A 20807-nucleotide genomic window follows, 5' to 3' on the forward strand; every position below is an offset into this window, starting at 1 on the left:
GGAGGACAACCTGTCACTCACATGTTGAGATCACGGCAATAGCAAACCACAACCATCAAATCAATTCCCAATGGACAAAATCAAGCCCAGCCCTACATTTTTTCTGTTCCAGAAGCTGCTTCAACTTGGATATACAGTACCTGTCAAAAGATTGGAAACATTATCTTTTTTTAAACATTAATTATCTTATGCTCACCAAGGCTGCATTAATGTAATCACAAATACAGTAAAAACAGTAATATTGCAAATATACTTTCATTTTCTTAAAGAAAACATACAAGTCACCAAAACAGTAACAGTACAGGATTAGATTACTCAAGACACACGCAGTACATGCTACTTTGAACTTAACACTTACAGCTTATAAATGAATTAAGCTGTAAGTGCAGAATACACAATATTTTTGATTAAATAAATGCAGCCTTGGTAAATATAAGAGACTTCTTTCAAAAACATAAACAATTTCCAAACTTTTAACAGGTTGAAGTGCCTGCACATTGTGTAAACAGCACAGTGTCTGAGAAGAATACTTTTTTGTTTTAATCGCCTTTTTCACTTCCTGTAAATAAAACAGAATTGTATTAATCTGGTGTAAAAAAAAGAGCTATAAATAACAGTCAGGGTATTCCTCAAGTGGAAATATGAATGTTAGACATACGATCTGGAAAATGACAAAAAAAAAAATAGTAGCTACAATGCGTTTCATAGATTTTCAATAAAATGAAAGAGCAACAGTTACATGTGCTTTCTGTTTGCTGGGTGTTAATATCCAACGTATAGAGTTTATGATACATATCTGTTAATTATTTTCAATATATTCCATACATGATGTGCAATTCTAAGCATCTTCAATATTCCCTTTATAAAGAATGGAATGTCCTTTATTAATGAAATGAAAAACAAATAGGAAATCTTTTTTTTACCAGCAGTTTTACACTTTTTACACTATGCTGTAGTATAGTTATAAGCACCATCTGGGTCAATACATTGCAATCTATACAAATAAACTGGATTTAGAAATAGCCTACTTATAAACCTCAAAAGCAATGATGCAAGCTCAGTAGCGTGTGTTCAACAAGCACAGCACAAAGCTGCAAATATTTACATCTTATTGAAATAAATTGCATTAAAGTCCAAGCTGAAATAGGTTTTACATTTTTTTGCGCCTAAAATGCAAAAACTTAACCATGTGCAGTTTTGTTCTATTCTTGAAACGGTTAATAACAGTACCAGCATCGGGTCAATGACAAAATGTAGGCTTATAGATGTGTAACTTCATGTTGCGTTTATGAGGCTGAACTGAGATTTTCTATCTCTGTCTATTTCCACCAGCCACACAGGGGCAGCAAAAGATTGCAGATTGCAATGCATCAAAATTCTTGCTCGCATTCCAGCCTGTTCACATCACCATTGCTAACAGTCTCTTCTTCTTCTGCTGCTGCTGCTGCGTCTTCCTTGTGCTCCTCCTCGGGCATCTCCTTTGGGCTTAGGGGCTCTCCCAGGGTTGCTGGGGGTGAAATAGGGGGTGAAATTGGGGGCAAAGGGATAGCTTCCCCTTTCTTTGCCAGTTCCGCTAGCTCCCGTGCGGAGCAGGAAGGGGTTGGAGAGGGGTATGTGTGGTGGAAGGTGTCATAATCCACCTCGTAGAATCCCTCCTCCAACGAGAGCACAGGGGTGAAGCGTTCTCCCCAAAGCACCTCTGAGTTCAGGTACGAGCTGCGGGCTTGACATGTCATTCCTGTGGGAAACGACAGAAGAAAACGGTTGTGAGCGGCACAGAAAATAACAACAAAAATAGCAGTAAAAACAGAAAGAGACGCTGATTCCAAATGACTATGGTGTGAACAATCATGTACTGTATTAGGCTACATTCAGACTAGGCCAAAGTGGTCAGAATCTGATTTTCTTTGCTTATACGCCACCACATGGAATCTGATCACATCAATTCTGATTTGGGTCACTTTTATACGTGTGATGTCAAATGATGTTTGGCAATGCGACCTCAGTCTAAACAGTCATATCGGAATCAGGGACTATTACATTATTCGTCACAATTCTGCGCTGATGGGAGTCACTCCAAATATTTGACATACTGTTGTGCTGCGTCCCAATTCTCCTACTTATACCATGCCCTAAAGGTATATATATATTATTTTTTTGTGAAGAAAAAAAAAGTACATACTTTTGTGTGTGTAGCAGAAGAGTATACGAGCTTTGGGACATAAGTCATAAAATTGCGTCTTCAACGGACGCTCTGTTGCTCGTTACATGCATCCTGTCACCATACACTGGCCTGTCAATCATCTTGTCACAGTTTACATCCTCCACATTTAATTGAATTTCATTTCCTACCACATTGGAGAGAAAAGAAGCATGTTGATCTGCCAGTCGTGGTCTTTCATGCAGAGAATTCTGCTCATATCTTTGGATGATGTTGTATTTAAAAGTTAATGGCCAAACAGATCTTTTTTAAAGTTCCCATTGTTGTTGTAGATTAAATATAACACGGAGAACATTAAATGAATATTTTTTGAAAAGGTGAATTGTTGATTGTTAGTCACTCAAACCCCTTTATCTAAACCTCTCTACTTAAAGCTACACTGTGTAACTTTTTTAGTTTGTTCTGAGCTAAAAACACTTAGTTCTTTCAAAAATATATGTGCTCATTAATGTATATTTACTTCGTTCAAGTAATAAAGTATTCTCGTGAGTGTATAATATGCCATTGAAAATACATACGGGTGAGGGGTTCGAATGTCGGTCGCCATGTTGCCCCTCCATCTTGAAAGTACATTAGCCAAAGAGGGACATACCCGTTAATTCAAGCTTCGCCTTTCGCGTCTCCGCAATTCACTGGCACCGGCCCTGTTTTTATTTTTCCTCTCTCTCTCCCTCTCCCTCCGTCACATCAGCTGATCTCTGCTCACGGAGAAAATGATATAGCCTACCATGTAAACTTTGCCTTACGCTAGTGATGTCGTACAATATACAGAATAACGATAGCACTGATAAAAGTTACTTTACTAAGATTAGCTTGCATTCGTCTGGGAACCTGATTTGCTGTTGTTAGCAATGAAATGGTAAAAAAATAACGAAAACATAAAACTATTATTCATTTTACATAGATGTCATAACCTATATGTTAACTGACAAATTAAATTACTGCAAATTATAATAGTTTTCTAAAGTAACCTCATCACTTGAAGGAATACTCCTGGACGAGGTCGAACTGGAAGCCATGTTAATCTTGGACTACATTGGCCACCGTAGGAGTTCAAACGAAATCGGAATTGAGAGGAACAGAAACTAATATTCACTGGATGGTCATATACCTTTTCACCGCTAGATGGGGGTAAAAATCACACAGTGTAGCTTTAACTGTCAGTCAGCCTTATTCTAATCTACATACAATTTAGTATGGATAGTATGGCTTCATGAAGTCTGCTTCTGCAGCACATCACCTTATAAATGAACGCGTATATGTATATATGTATAAGTAACCTCCATATTTACTTCTGCATCCTGTATTTGCTATCGTTCTTTTGTGCGCGCGAGGCAGTTCAGGATCGTGACCCGTTCACACTTGAATCTAATATTGGCCACATTAAAAAAAAAAAAGTAATGTAGTGGCGGTTTTATGATATTCATTATTCTTTAGTAAAATATAGATGATTCAAAGAATGTCACATGTGTGACTCTCACTTGTAGTGAGAGAAGATTCTTTTTATGTACCTGGGAAGGCAGAAGGGAGAGACACTCCAGAGAACAGACGAACGAGGACCTCTGACCTAGATGTCAGAAGGCCATTTGATGTAGGGGGGGCTTAGTGACGAATCTAAACTAGTGTTATGGCTTCCTTGTCTATGGAAAATTACTGAATGGAAAACTACTGTGGGAGGAGGGCTCTGAAGAAGAAGGCCTTGAATCTTAGATAAAAGCTTGTTGAGTCTGTCCGAGGGTGTGTCACTCTTCTGCACAGGGTAACAGCTGTGTATTAGACTGCTCCTTCTTGCAAGAATAAATACTTTTAATTTTATAATTTGACTCTGAGTCTCCCTTACGCAGTGATGTTTGTTTGATGAATTTTTGCCACAACAATTTGGTGTCAGAAGTGAGATTCCTTGGACGATGCCTCCTGGACCTGAGATCGGACGGTGTTTGGCCACCTGGACTGAGTAAGTTCCAGCTCTACCTCGTAAACTTGAGAGAGAGAGGCCGGCCGATGTCAGAGCCCCGGGGGGATCGACCACTGGAAATCAAAAGAACTCAAGGTGGCACAGAACAACATCTCTGAGTAAGGTAATTAAATTCAGTTTAATTGGGGGAAGAGTGAAATTGAACCATATTGGCTGGGAACTGTTTTCTGTGGTAAGGATCTGAAATTAATTGAGGTCTGTGACAGAACAAGATATTTCAAGCAGATAAATAATCTGGAATTAATTGAGAACTGTGACAGACCAAAACATTTCATACAGATAGGTACCTGAAAATTAATTGTTCCACCACGGAGCAAGTTATTTTTGGGGGAGACTAATTGGGGGAGCCAAGAAAATCGTAACAGATTTTTGGTAAACCATAATTAGGAGAAGCACTAATAGTGCGAACCCAACCGACTTGGGTTTAAAAGAAAAGATCGGGTTTGTTTCAGAGACGTCTGACAAATAAAGAGAACGCGCGCAAAGGAAAATCCACAGAAGACAGTGAAAACAGCCAAAGTATGGGGATGTTTTAAAAGCAAGCTTGCGAAATTTGGTACACCGGTGTTTTGTCAAATGAGATAAAAATTAAGTGCAGAAATGTATGATATTGAGCGCCACAAGATTAAAGATGGTGCGGGAATCAGTTGAACAGGGCAGTGAGAAACAAAGGTTGTTGTGTCTGCGTTCAACGTGTGTAAAAGTGTGAAAAGACAATGAGTTGTTGGCTTGAAGCAGATAAAAGAGTCGATTTAGAATGTATTTCCATATAGTCAGATTGAATATAACTGATAAAAGGGTTTTTATTTTTCATCCATTAGATGGATGCATGACATTAGATGTCAGAAGATTTTGTTTGTAACAAAAGTTGAAGTAGCAAGCAGCAATAAGGCTGTCTTTGTGAAGGATTGAGATTTGAGTAATATGATATTTTGGTTTCTGTAAAAACAGTAGAGATAAGTGGGACAGAGACAGTAATGATAATACTTGTTGAATCTGCAGACTAACCATTTTGAGAAGAAAACAACTGTAGAAAATGTATGTTATGAAAATAACATTTCTGATAAAATTTATGGAACTATATATGAACGCCTGTTAAGTCAGATTAAGAAATGGTATGAAAAGTGAGGTTCAGATTAAAAATAATAAGGTATTGAGTATGATTAACAGGGATTAACATGATATAAAGATAATGAATGTTTCATTAAGCAAAATGGGGAACAATTCTATATTTTAGTGGTAAAATAAAGAGTGAAATTATGTTTATTTTTGGTTTGACAACCATTATCTTTTGAACCTAAAGACTCCAGCTATGCTGAGAGTACAGCAACAGCGCGTGCTTATTCAGCCCGGCTTCCGGATGTTAAATGTGTACTTGCTATTGTAATCACTGTTGTTGATGATAATACCGAATTAGAGAGATGTAAAGACAGATTTTGAAATTCAATAATGTAAAATGTCAGATATTTGGTTGATATTAAGTCATTGAAGGCAAAAGACATTGTCTGTTTTATAAAGGAAATTATGGGTCGGGGATAATTTCCCTGGACAAGTGTTAAAGTTAAACAGAAACTTTGTGAAAACTTTGTTAAAACAATTTATGCATTTCCGTGCAGAAAATTAATGTTCTGCCAATAATGATGAAAATTATGATTTGGCTAGTGTGACTGAATCCGCCACTGGTGGACTGTCAAAGAATAGAGAGAACTGCTTATCAGCTGTGTTTACAAACTGATTGGAACACACTGCGTCAAGGGTGTCAGTAAGTTGGAGCTGTTTGAAAGCTCACAGAGAGATCGAGCTATATGAGAAGGGGACAGAGAGTGTTTTAATTGTGGTCAGCTGCATTTAGCAGTAACTGTAAATGCCCACTCAGAAAGGTGTAAAAGAAAGTTGATAGATGGAAGTCGTAAGTAGATTGAAAGAGAAAAGAAAGTTGATAGATGGAAGTCGTAAGTAGATTGAAAGAGAAAAGAAAGTTGATAGATGGAAGTCGTAAGTAGATTGAAAGAGAAAAGAAAGTTGATAGATGGAAGTCGTAAGTAGATTGAAAGAGAAAAGAAAGTTGAAAGATTTAAGTCGTAAGGAAATCCTTTTAAAAGGAAAATAACTAAAGTAACTAAAAAGATGATTGTCTTTTAATGAAACGCTTAAACATTTTTTTTTGCAGATTGTAATTGAGAATCTGACAACTAAAATTGAGATGTTTTAATGAAACGTTATTGAGAAATAGAATAACTATTTGTGGCTAAATGTAAAAATGTAGAAAGGGATCTGATTAAACAAACAGCTTGGTAGTGTTGACCATGAAGCAGCTAGAAGATGTTTTGGTTTCAAAAGATAAGCTTTGGGACTTGACTGAAACTGCCAGTGGCAGACTCATATGAGTGGAAAATTTTTAATGTCTAAATTCCCTGATGTATGGGCAAAAGACAACTTTAAAATTATTTTGATATTGAAAACGTATGTAATTTCTGGCAAAGATGCCTTAAGCTGCCAGAATTAAAAGATAAAGTTGTGAATGTTTAGAATATGAGAAACATTGTACCAACTCCTGAAGGCCTGAGTCTCTCTCTCATTCAATGTAAGAAGGCTGTTATCTAGCCTGTCATGACAATAAGCTATTTATAGTAAAGTGTTTCAGTTGAAAATTATAGACACAGATGTTAAAAGAAATCATGTTAAAGGAAATCATTGCCATACTGAGGGCAATTAGTACTTAAATATTTTAGATTGTAAAACTGAATGACTTTAAAGAAGTCTTTAAAATAATAATGTAGACCTTAAATGACAGGTGACATTTTTGTACTTTGTTATTTTAGGACCAGTAACGTATTTGTCTGATCTTAGCCTTCACCATGACACAGGACCTATGACCATGCTATAGATGTACACTGAATAGACGGATGTGAATAAAGTTCACTGAGATTTTGTTGATTGAGACAGGTCTAACAGATTGAGTGATTAAATAGTGTTGTTATTAGCCTGTCTCCCTTAACATTTATTAGGCATGCAGTCCAGAAAGAGGTGACTCTTAACTGTGCCTTTCCTAAGCTCCAGAAAACAGCTGAGTTCTGTTGAAGAAAACTGATTGTGTGAGCGGGTCATCAGTGGGTACGAGTGGCCTATCCAACGACGGGGCAGATCCTTCTGGCCAGGGGACTATACCTAAGGCAGGGAGGTCACGCAATAACACTGGGCACCTCCGGATGGAGGTGCCATATGTGAGAAGGTATGAGAGTTGAGCGCTGATTACCGGAGGCCAACCGGGGTCAGCATAGCATTGGGAGGTCAGATGCTGTGTGAGGAATCGCGACGGTCTGACCCGAGAGAATGTAAGTTCCTCTATATCACTCACCAGAGAAAACCCCGCAATTCACTGTATGGCTTGTTTTCAATTGTGACAAGTCTGATGGAAATTATAGATAAAGAGCTAATGTGAAATGTGCTTTCAAGAGTCAGCTGAGACCATGAGGTGATTGTCCTTATTTGTTGGGGAGACAGTAACATAACTTATTCATTTATATCAGGAACATGTTGGTTGCCTTATGGGCAAGGAAAATTATAGAAGTTGATGTTGAACTAATGTGTCTATAAGATGGTTTTAACTCCTGAAGGTTAGACATGGTGATAGCTATAGATTAAGACCGATTTTGTAGAGTTTGGATAACAAAGGTTAGGTGAATTGAGAATTTATACAAGTATTCAAACTAAAGATAACCTTATAAATACTCAGAGCATAATGTATTTTAGATTATTGTAATGGTTCTAATTTGAGTTAAACATTTGTATATTAACATTTATGAACTATTAAGGGTTCTATGATTAATTAAGTTTCAGTCTTAGGAGGCTGTTGAAAAGATTATTTGTATAAGAGAGACTGCTGAGTGGAGGAAGGGACTTGGTACTCTGTTTGTCTTTTTGTTATCAGGCATGGTAAGGCAAGCTTAAACAAAATAATGATAATGAACCAAAACAAAGCAGCTGACTTTTCTAAAGGGACAAAATGAATAAGGAACAGATAGAACATTTGAAACGGTTTGAAAGGCCATGTAAAATTATATAAAAGCTACAGAAAGATGTGAAGGTTAAATCTTATTTAAACCTTAAATATTATACTTTTAGAGTTAATAATAAAGGTTTCGAACATTGTAAATGAGCAGTTAACATGCTGTGTGTCTAGCATGAGTGTGTGTGAGGGTGACAGCACTTTATGTCTTGTAGGTGTTAAGTGTAGGGCAGCTATTCCGCCTGAATAGTGAGTATATTGTGTCTTTAACCTCTGAAGAGTGTTTTTTCATTACAGATGTGTTAAGGCAAGTGACAAATTGTAAAGAAGGCAAATGCTGAGTGAATCTGATGAGAAGATGATAGAGAACATGGGACGAGCTTTAAGATCACGCTCCGTCTGGTAGTAATTACTTTTGTCATTTATGATGTGGATTTGAATTACTTTTGGATAAGTTTAGGTATTTATACAAATTGGAATTGTGGAGTTGTAGATCATGGGTTGAAATAAAAGAAGATGTTATAGATTTGACGGCAACAACAAAGGGACACATTGGCTAAGTCAATATAAAATTATCCAGAGAGAGCCATATATGATTATCGTAAACAAGAGGAGAATGTTTTTGGTTTTTTTGACTGACATTGACCAAGTCTGTACAGCACGACCTGACCTGATAAACTATTGATGACTTTAAAATGGTTGAAGAGGACTGAGTTGCGAGACAAAATAACAGACCTGAAAAAGCAGGATACGGGGCGAGACTGAGGGCCGTTGCCCTTCAAGTACTTTCGATAAGAAAATGAAATTGTGGCTTTAAGTGAAGAATGTAATATTTTTGTTTCAGAGACAGAGAAAGATGTCTGGAGGAAATTTGTCTGAAGACACTATGTTAAATGTTATGTTAAATTGATGATCGAGTTGTGTCGACCATCAAAAGGGGGATGCTTTATGTTTTATATTCTTTATGGAATAAATGTTGGGAGAACACTATAGGGTAATTGGGTAAAAGCCCTGAAAGAAGCCATTTTTCTGCCTAACAAATATTGTTTCAACAGGACGTTTCCAAGGGCATCGAAGGCCGTGGCAGAATAGTAGACAAAAGAAAATACGTACTTTACTATCTGATGATAACCTCAAAATTTGTTTTTCTTTACAGAGAACATGCAGGTTTGGGAGACAATTAATTTTGCTAACTCTCCTGGCCTGGGTTATTATTGTGGCAGAAAGGTGCTACACCTTAACCTAAAATTTTCCTTTTGCAGAATGTCAGGAGGATTGCATCAAGCTGAACTGATTCTGTTTTTCCAAATGTATGAATATTGACTTGTGAACGATATGTGTTTTTCAGGGGAAAAGGACTCTGACTCTAATAAGCAAGAAATGTCTAATGATAATTGAAAATGAAATGGAAAATAATGATTTTTTTGAAAATTCCACAGGCCTACACCAACACGCCTGGAGGAGGATGTGGACCAACTAATGAATTAAGAATGTGGTTTTGGGATGATTTTGAGGACTTTATTTGAGCTTAGTATTGATATTGGTATATGACAAATGATTTGATTGGTTACTGATTCATTAGAAAATATTTAAGGCAAAGGTTTTCAGGAAGAGAAGATCTATTAATTAATGTAAATTATGGGGATTATTATTGAAGCTTATTAAGTAGAACCACTGCCTGATTGAATTAAAAGTAAAAGAACAAAATATGGTTAGGGAAATGGATATGGGGAAAATGTTGAATGTGTAGTGTATGAGTTATGATTGTATGTGTTATTCTGATAATTTTGTTATTCATGGGGGAATATGAGAAAACTGGAATGTCTGTTCAATTGGTGAAAATGACAGTCTATCTGGATGATGATGATGATGATGAACAAAATTATGCAGATGATTCAAGTAAAGATTACAGTTAAATATGTTGATGTTTTCTTTTCTTTCTGAGAACGATGGATATGTTTTGAAACTGAGGGATTTTATGATTTGAATTTTATATGTTTGTTTTCCTACTGTGCTATAATCTTTTTCCTTACTAGTGTGACTGCGGTAGTGAGCCCGGCATTAGTAAACCTATTTACGTGCTTGCTAAAATATTTTGGGGACTTTCCCCACAAAAACAGCCTTATGCTTCTTCATCCTAAACTTTTTTTTATTCACAGGTTCAAGGAGAGTGATTTTTATGATGTGTGATGTAATGACTTGAACTTGCATTTATTATTATTGTTGTTATTATTATTATGTTTGATTAATAATGATAAAAAGTGAGGAGTGTAGTGGCGGTTTTATGATATTCATTATTCTTTAGTAAAATATAGATGATTCAAAGAATGTCACATGTGTGACTCTCACTTGTAGTGAGAGAAGATTCTTTTTATGTACCTGGGAAGGCAGAAGGGAGAGACACTCCAGAGAACAGACGAACGAGGACCTCTGACCTAGATGTCAGAAGGCCATTTGATGTAGGGGGGGCTTAGTGACGAATCTAAACTAGTGTTATGGCTTCCTTGTCTATGGAAAATTACTGAATGGAAAACTACTGTGGGAGGAGGGCTCTGAAGAAGAAGGCCTTGAATCTTAGATAAAAGCTTGTTGAGTCTGTCCGAGGGTGTGTCACTCTTCTGCACAGGGTAACAGCTGTGTATTAGACTGCTCCTTCTTGCAAGAATAAATACTTTTAATTTTATAATTTGACTCTGAGTCTCCCTTACGCAGTGATGTTTGTTTGATGAATTTTTGCCACAACAGTAACATCAAACAAAAACATCAGATTTGAACAACAAATCAGAATTGAGCACTAATACTTGCAGTGTGAGCATGGCCTTTGTTCATTAGAGAAAAAATTTGAGACTTGAAGAATCAAGACTATTGTTAAATTAAATCCAAAGTAGGACAAAGAGCAACATTTGGAATGTTAAAAAAATAAATACATTAGGTACATATTTTTTATTTTATTTTGATATCTAATGCTATGACATTCATATTTTTTTTTTACTGTGGCTTATGTTTGTAATATGTTATATACAATAGAATTGATTAATTCTTCATTTAAAAAAAATACTAATTGTTTTATCATTTAAACTCAGTTTAAAACCTAACAAACCTTTTTTTTGCTGCAAAATGTTTACTATTATTTGATATTTTGTTACGTACAAAATACAACTTTAGTGTAGTGCAAATATATAATATAGTACACATTGTATGAGCTGAAAATGTCTGCATGATGCTGTAAGTGTAGAGATAAAACAGCAATGCAAAAAATATTCCAGTTTTCATCCTGATGAGATCAGTTTAGTGTTTGCAACATATTAATCCCTCTATAAAACCAACTTCTGTAACATTTGCTGAAGAACTACCTGTTCCATTTCATCTTCTTCAAATACCTAAAGATCCCTGTGCGCCGTCTAATTGTGCTTTTGACCTTTTATGGTTTGTAATGATCCTGCCGATATGTCAACAGGAATGTACTGTAAGCTTAATTAATTGAAAATATCATATTTCCTGTGAAATGCACAGACACCGCTGAATATTTATATGCGCACCTCCTAAAAATAGAATACAAGCTTTTTAATCACCTGCTTAAGTGAAGCTTAAATGTACGCATCAATTACCCCAGAGACACGCAGTGACGGAGCAACAACACTTTCAACAAGCATCACTTTTACAACCACTTTCAAACACACACAGAGTGATATATAGCAGCTGTCATAATGAATATAAATGATATCCAGGAAAAACTCAGCAGATAACATTCATCAAACGCATCAAAATTCATGAGATTCCCAGTGTACGGCAGTTCGATAACCACACTTGGTATGCATCTATATAATCAATGCATACTACAGCAAAACCACAAGAGAAGCTTCAGTTTCAGTGCTAATGCTCTGCAATTGACTTTAACTCCTCTATTCAGACATTTTCAACATGAAGTCTGTTAATTTAAAAACATTTCACTGTGAATAAAATGCTTTGTTAGCCACCCAGTGCAATTCCAAAACATTAGACTAGAACGCAAGTGGAAGTAGCCTCGCTGGTAATAAAGCCTTAATTTATAAAAGGAAAGTGGTTTTAAAACATCTCAAATCCTGCTAAGAGCAGCACCCCGTGGGCAGTTTAAAAGGCTTCATTTAAGGGTACGCTCAAGGTTCAACACAAGTTAAGCTCTCTCGACAGCATCCGTGCCGTCGACTACCACAGAAAATGATTTCATCCCTCAGTTTGTAAAAACGTGCTTGAAATAATGGAAGTCTATGGTGCAATTAATTGCAAAGGGTTTAAAAGCTGAAATGTGCAGCTTGAATTTTCTGTTAAACACTTACATTAATTCTTTCATACAGAGAGACAATTTAAGCTGAACATTTGTCTGAATCATCCTTTTAGTGCTGACACTATTGTTCTAGGTGGATGAACCTCGGGTTATGCAAGTAGTTCCTTCGATTTGTTCATGACAGGAGTAAATTGGAAATAACTTGCACAGGTAATATTGCACAGATATGATTAGTAAGCACTTGTATCACACCCAATAAATCTGCCCCCGATTTCACAGACAAGGCTTAATCCTATAGTCCCAGACTAAATTCTATAATCACGTGAACAAAATAGGGAGTTTTACTGGTGATAATCATACATAACCACAGAAACAATCAAGGAGATAATTAGGAGATAGGAACAGGAACTAAACAACACACAACAGAATATCAAAATAAGAGTCCAAGTCCAGTTCCAAACCTGTATGACATTCTTCCTTCTGCAGAATTCAAAACAAGATAGAAAAGTGTCTCAGTGTTGTTTGGACCATACAATGAATCATATAATCCATACATGTTGTTTTGGACCCCATTGACTTTCATGATACGGACAAGAACAGTTCCAGAAGTGGAACTGAACAGAACAGAAGTGGAAGTCAACAACATGAGGGTGAGTAAATTATTAGAGTGAGTTGTTGTTCAGGTTGAGGCTTAAACTAGAACTGTTATGAGAACAATTATAATTGTTATTAGACTTGGACTCGGAAGTTCAGTGTCTCCCTGATGTCATCATTACCCTGATTGGCCATGAGTCACCAATCTTACTTCCATTACTTAGCACTGTAAGACATGAAAAGGGAGACATGAAAGAAATCAATAATTATTCTTTATAATTTTCCAATTTCATTAGGCCTTGAGGTACAGTCCTGACCTGAATAGTTTGGTATCATTTCTGAAACTGATTATTTTACTATTATCCTGCTTTTTGTCTAATAATAGATAGGTTAAACCTACATCGACTGAAAGTGGGATGCTCCTGAATGTCAGATGAGAGACAAAAAAAGTATAACTGCACTGAACAAGTGCAATGATTGTGGACTGAATCCACTCACAGCATCCCACTCCTGAGCAATGATTCATTATTTCAGATGTAGGAGAGAGTGTATTTGTGAGCCATGTGTGTATTTATGTATGCGTGAGAATGAATTGCATTATAGTTCTTTCAATTGTCTTCTGCTCGCTAATTTCCCTGAGGCGGATCTATTGACAGGCCATAAGCTTGTCTTACTGAGAAACATCTCAAGACTCCTCTGTCTTTCTGCTCCATGCAGGCAGCATTATGTGTCTATCTATACTGACATAAAGCACAATGCAAAAGCCAATTAGCCTAGTGTAATTGCAACTGCTGTCACATGAATTCACTGTCAATATAATTGTTGAATCCCATGAAAATACCACATAACGCCCTGCTGTCAGCATTGTGTTACCAGGGGAACTGTGGTAAATCTGGTCACTTTTCATATTTGACTTTCAGGCAACACCCATTTAAATACCCCTGACTCAGGAGCTCTGATATACCTCGAGAGAGGCTTTTCAAATTTTCACATTTCACATTGTTAAAAGAAAAGTTCATCTGAAATTTAAACTCTGGCATCATGCTCTCATGCTTATCAAAAACCTTGTGACCATCTCTCTACTCTAGAAAATAAAAGGTGATTATTTTGAAGAATATCCTGGCAACCTCTTTTAATAGAATTAAAGTAAATGAGGACGGAGGCCGTCAAGCTATTTAAAGGACCCAAACCCACCATAAAGATTTTCATGAAAACGACTCGCATGCTATATTCCAAGCATTCTGAATTTTTTCATATCATTCAACAACTCCAACCAGATCATTCTTATTCATTAATAAATCATTTGTTTTTTTGTGAACTGAATCAACAGATTCATTGAAAAGATTCAACAAAAAAATTATTCAACTGCCTTTTCATCACACAAAGGTATAATTAAGTTTATGAAGACTTGAAATATAGTACATGATTCATATCACAATATACAATTTTATCATTTGATGATATTTTATCACAATATCATTTTGTAGTTCTTTGTTGTCATTTTTGAGCTTGACAACTTAAATTCTTATAAAATTGCATTCCACCGAAGAAAGATTTTTTTTATATTTTATTATATGGTAGTTATTTATTAAATAAATAAATATGTATATATTTTTTTTACATTTTTAAATTAAGAATTGGTTAAAAATCTACTTTAATAATCAAATATTTGTAAATATTGCTTTTTAACTTGAATATATGATTACTTTTGAATGCCAGTCAATGGAGAAAAGTTGTTTTGTCTGCATAATGTTGTAGTTATGATATTTGCCAGCAGGGGAACTAAACTCGATGTTCTAGTTACCCTCGCTCTCTCATTCTCTGTTATCTACACTCACCTGTGGCCTCTACCATTCCTTCCAGGATGACCACTATTTCAAACTCTTCTCGTGCCAGTTGCCCCTGAGAGATGTCCCAGAAGGGGCTGTTCTTGTTGATCTCATGGCAAATGATCAGCGGTGACACCAGAAACAGTCGATCGTCCCCCGTGTCAAAGCCCACATTAATGTCCGTCTGGTTTAGGGGGATGAACTCTCCTTCCTTGGTCTGTTTAGAGCGGATGAGCTTGGCCCTAATGGAGGCCTCCACTATGTGCGAGTTTCGCAAGTCACCGACACGGAACATCAAACACAACTTGCTGTCCCGCACGGATACCACAGCTGTGTTGGAAAACATGAGCGTTTCGGCACGTTTATTTGGCTGTGAGATTTTCACAAACATGCAACCGACCATGAAGGCATTGACGATGGAGCCCAAGATGGCCTGGACCAGCAACAGGAGGATGCCCTCGGGGCATTTGTCCGTTATGACACGGTACCCATAACCGATCGTGGTCTCAGTCTCGATTGAAAAAAGGAACGCAGAGACGAAGCCATTGAGGTTATTCACACAAGGCGTCCACTCGTTGTCATCAGTATGGTCCAGATCTCCACGGATGTAGGCGATGAGCCACCAAATGAGGCCAAAAAACACCCAGGTGGTGGTGTAGACCAGAGTGAAGACCAGCAGATTCAAGCGCCACTTTAAGTCCACAAGCGTGGTGAAGATGTCCGTCAGGTAACGATAGGTTTCGCGGACGTTTCCATGGTGGACATTGCACTTGCCGTCCTTTTCCACGTAGCGCTGGCGCCGTTTCTTCAGCGGACCTCCTGCAGGACCGAAACAGTGTCCTCCTCCCCTGACAACCATCGTATGGTCTGTGGGGATCTACATGTGCGATTGAATACAGCAAGAATAGAAAAAGACAGAAAAGAAACATTTCAAGATAGGCTAAAAGAAAAAATATGGAATTGCTCCGTTTATTATTATTATTTCAATTAATTACTGTTCTTTTGAACTTTCTATTTATCTATTTTGTGTCCATAAAAATATTATTCGGCACAACTGTTTCCAAATTTCTAAATAAAAAGAGCTGTTTCTTGAGCAGCAAATCAGCATATTAGAATGATTTCTGAAGGATCTGATCATGTGACAGGAGACTGGAGTAATGATGCTGAAAATTCAGCTTTGCATTACAGGAATATAATAAAATATTATAAAATTTGTCTAGATATTTGATCAAATAAATGCAGCCTTGGTCAGCATAAAATACTTCTTTCAAAAGCATACATTTTTTTACCAACCCAAATCTTTACAATGTAGTTAGTCGTTAAATTGACTGTAGCTGAACTACTGTAAACTATGAGTATCTTGTAGCGTAGCAAGAAACCAAAGTAGCTTTCCCAACATTCACACATGTAAAACAACATAAAAGAACAGTAAATGTGATAACTGAACTTACTTTGTCTTTGGAATCGATCCATTTTTTTGGCAGCTTGATGCCCTGTTTTTCCACATCCTGGCCCTTAAAACTACTCATGGCCCGGAAGCCGTAGACGCCGTCGCCAATCCAACACAGTAGCTGGAGCTCTCCAACTATTAAAAGCAAACATGAAAGCTAGTCGGTTAAACTCGTAATGGAGAGCAAAGATTGGAGTAACTGGTCAGACAAATGTGCCTGCATTATGCTTGTTGCTCTACAGTGTTAAGGAATTTTCATGTATATCTATATTTACAGCATGGGATACTGGTGTCCACAGCGGGCTTCTTAACTAGCTTAAATTGCAAGAATTCACTCACCAGAAAGACCATCCCAGCAAACATGGAACATTCTCAGAACTTTGGCTAATGTTCAGCCAAGCTTCTCTCAAAGTTATGAAAATATGAATAGAACATTTGTTCAGTTATCTGGTCTTTAATCATGTCCTCAAAAAAAAGGTCCTTTTTAAAAATTTAAAATCTGGATGCATTGAACATTCAGAATTAAGCTTTTTTTATAACTTAACGGCAAAATTTTGTTGGTGAACAGAGCGGCAATGCTGGTCCACCAGCCCAGACTAGGACTACACCAGCACTCTCTACTCAGAAAGGGTATTTTAGCATACAAAAATAATAATAATCACATATTCAAAGTCCAATGACTTGATAGTCAACATTTATCTTAAAGAAAAGGCTACACAAGCCTGTACACGATTTTGTATCAGCCTCATCTCTCTTACAAATCCGTATAACACTTTATTTCCACATTATTTATCATGTTCACTGACTGTAAAATTCCACATCTGTTACCACAAGTTAGCCATTAGCTCACAGGTCTCCAGTGACACTGCGTCTCTCTCTCTCTCTCTCTCTCTCTGCCCAAGCATCACCCAACAGCACCGACAGCAGGTGTGGGCGAGAACCAGTGGGTTTCTTCATAGCACACAAATGAAAGCAATATTGATGATGGTTCCCCATGGAGAACATGGAGCAAGGCAGTCAGATGGAGACAGACGGCGCCCACTAGGAGATCCGATCAGACATACATACATAGGTCCAGAGAGAGAGAGCGAGAGAGAGAGAGAGCGAGAGAGAGAGAGAGAGAGAGAGAGAGAGAGAGAGAGAGAGAGAGAGAGAGAGAGAGAGAGAGAGGATAAAGGGAGAGAGAGAGAGAGAGAGAGAGAGAGGATAGAGGGAGAGAGAGAGAGAGAAAGTGACAGATAACAACTTAAAAGGAGATAAACCAAAGCGATGTGAAATGATTCATTGTGTGAACTAATTAATTATTTATACAGTGCTAATATCTTGACTTGTTTGTTTTTCCATTATTGTGGCATGACAAATTTCCTGTGCAAGATTAGAAGTGTGTGTAACAAATATCTTTAGGAGCCAAGAACACAAACCGTCCCTACAGTAGCAGGACCATAAACAAGCTAAAATAAACTTTATATATGTTGCTGAATATTTTCTTCAATGTGTTTTCTTCAATTTGTTGTGTTCCTGAATGAATCAGTTGCTGAGTTCAGAACTGCATGTTAGCATACTACTCTCACTATTCATGCAATACACAGATATGGGGGGAAAAAAAATAGTAAGAGTAGTGTGTGGTTCTGAATTTAGAGTGTTTTTGAATGAATCGGTTAGATGAATGAGACAGTGGCTGCGTCCGAAATGGCATACTTCACATACATCAACATGAGGGTGAGTAACTGGCATAATAGGCATAAATCTAGTTTACACATTTACCCAAATTATTCAGACTAATTGTAGTAATCTGTTTGACCAATAGTGGCAAGACACATCGGTATACAAGGACATCTGACAAAGTGGCTTGTCCGTCAAGAACCAGGAAACAAAATTCTGAAGGCTGCGAAATCACCTTTACCATCATCATGTAAGTTGCGTGCGCCTGGCAAATCCACCGTTATAATAGCAATCCGCCATGGAACAAGCGCGCCTGCTCTTAAAGGGAATGTGAGATGACGCTCTGATTGGTTTATTGCACATTACACCCAAACCACACCTATGAGTGATGTAGCCACTTCAGACCAACCCATTTTAGATTTGCGTGGGTCACAAGAGTAATTTATCCCGCCGGTATAATAGCAACAGTGCCCGAGATCCGCCCACAATGTAGCTTGCGTTTCGCATTTGATACTTGCGTCTCAGATCGTTAAAATAGGGCCCTCTGTCTTCTACCTCAATTTAAAATCAAATGAAATTTAGGAACTCAATTGGGATTCTTAATTTAATTCTAAACAGCACACAAACCCTGATTGCATAAACAGGCGTTACCAGAACTTTTTATTGTGGAATTTCATATACCGGAACAATGAGTCCAATACCATTAAAGAGGCTTTGCCATATAATTGGATAAGTGCTATGGGCAGACACAGGCTCTAGGGTTGACCAAACTGCAGAGACAGCAGCAATGCTTCGTCCTGCTTTTCATGTCTGTAGCTTATCCTTAAGACACAAACACAAACTGATTTCATCAGAACTGGAACACCGGACATTTACAAAGCTATACATCTCCTATCCCTTGCATGTTCGCTAATCAAATATTTTGACCAATTTCATTATGCTTTCATATACCACTGAAAGTGCAGAAAATGCCAAACTTCGTCTGGTTTCAGCAAATCAGAACCCCAGGGCTGAATTAACCAGGACACCGTTACATTTTGCAGTCAAACACCCTCAAGCTCGGCCTCAACTGTGCCACTGTCCCTCTGCCTAAACTGGTGCATCATCACAAACAGGAACACTGGATATCACCAGGGGTCATTGTAAAATGTCACCAACTGGAGTGAGCAGCAGGAGAGCACTCTTGTTCCTCTGTGCCCCTCACTGAGACGGAGCAGAGCGAACAACCATGACAAACCGCGAGAGATTGAAGCACTTTGCATCTTTTTGATCATGGTTTCATTATGACTTAAATCTCTACTGGGCTGGAACGACGTGTTGACATTATCGATTACGTCAATTACACACTGTTTATGTTCATCCCTAATCCCCGGTCATGTTTCACAAAAAAACAAAAAACAAAGCTCTAGAGCAGATGCTAGTGGATAGTATGGCGCCGGCCATACTTAATACGAGCCTGCACATTTTCAGGACTCACAACTGCATTCAGCGAGTCAGCGACAGTATCAAAAATGGCAATGTTCATCACGTCTGGAAATTTTAGCACAATTGGCAGTGCGTTAAATAATCAAGTCTAATCGAGGGGTGAGTTCATCCATTTTAAAGAACCAACAAGGACTGTAAATGCTTAGTAACCGAGTGCAGAGTACGTTTGAGCTGCGTGCCTTTTTGAGCTGAACGCAAATAATTTCTCCATCTCCGTGAGTAAACTAGACCGGTCTTGACTATACAGTTCACTGTGGCTCTCACATTATATGACGTGGCAGACAGCAAGTGGTCCAATACGATTCCATTCATTTAGTGCAGGTTTGTCGAGAATGCGGTTGTGTATATACATAGGTTGTCTAAAAAATGTATATAAATAATTTAAGCGCAATAAATATTTAAAGGGATACTTCACCGCTGGAAACATGAATGTGTATTTAAATTGGGTTATGTATGTAGTAGAAATTTGAAATAATTTTAGAAGTTGGTGCCTTCTAGACTGAAAAGCCAGAAAATTTATTTTTGGCTCATGTGGATGAACGAACAACTCCCAGAATGCACTTGCTTCACTGCTCTACGAGGCCACGCCTACCGGTAACAGAGGCTAGTATCGAAATAATTGATTGACTCGATACTGAAAAGACGCCGCTTTATCGTAAATTAATGTCTGCTATTCCTCCTGACCGCCGGGCAGGTCTCGCTCCTCTGCTCTGGCCGCCTCTGGTTCCTCCATCGTCCGCGGCTGTTCCTCGCTGTGTTGCGGCTCGTGCGGGTGGCCACGCCATGAGTGTCGGATTCACGCGCCGGAGGATTCGGCTTTTGGTTTCTGTGGTCGCCATTCATTATGTTTACATGCACGCCTTTTGTTTCAATCGGACTGAATTTATTCCGATTGGTGAATCTGAATGTAGTGTTTACATGAATGCTAAACAAGTGATCGGTTGATGTGCGTTTTAGCATTGTGAAGCAGAATGCATGACCTGCAAAGCTGGCACGTACATGTCAGTGTCAAATAATGTAATAATGTAGGCTTAGTGAATGTGTAAAGCAGCAGCCGAGTCCCAGACATTTTGGGCAATCTCGAGGTCTGGTCTGGTGCGCGGGTCCGATGCGCGGATGGTGGGATGAGGGGGAGGCGGCCGGAGCAGCTGTTGCAGCGGAGGAGGAGCGAGACCTGCTTGGCGGTCGGGAGGAAGAGCCCGGGCAGTCTCGGCCTGACATGTCCGGGAAAAAGAGGATGTATGGTCAGTCACCCCTACTACTCAGCTTTATCCACAGAGCAAGAGCCTGTTAGCTTAGCTTAAAATATATATATCTG

The 20807-nt window shown here is 38.0% G+C and overlaps 1 protein-coding gene across 2 annotated transcripts in view; it reads right to left on the reverse strand.

Annotated features, from left to right (window-relative positions):
• Window positions 1-289: 289 nt before the first annotated feature.
• The window catches only part of kcnj21 (potassium inwardly rectifying channel subfamily J member 21), a 34023-nt gene continuing 13505 nt past the window's right edge, over window positions 290-20807 (reverse strand). The window contains exons 2-4 of one of the 2 annotated variants that reach the window (XM_079626518.1): window positions 16344-16477; window positions 14902-15769; window positions 290-1738 (exon numbers count right to left, since the gene is read on the reverse strand). In XM_079626518.1, the coding sequence (XP_079482644.1) occupies window positions 1371-1738; window positions 14902-15769; window positions 16344-16421 (1314 nt within the window). In that variant the 5' untranslated portion in view covers window positions 16422-16477 and the 3' untranslated portion in view covers window positions 290-1370. The remainder of the gene's footprint in view (window positions 1739-14901; window positions 15770-16343; window positions 16478-20807) is intronic. The other variant, XM_079626517.1, reaches the window with a different exon arrangement.

This window comes from Phoxinus phoxinus, assembly GCF_949152265.1.
Source record: "Phoxinus phoxinus genome assembly, chromosome: 10".
NCBI lineage: Eukaryota > Metazoa > Chordata > Actinopteri > Cypriniformes > Leuciscidae > Phoxinus > Phoxinus phoxinus.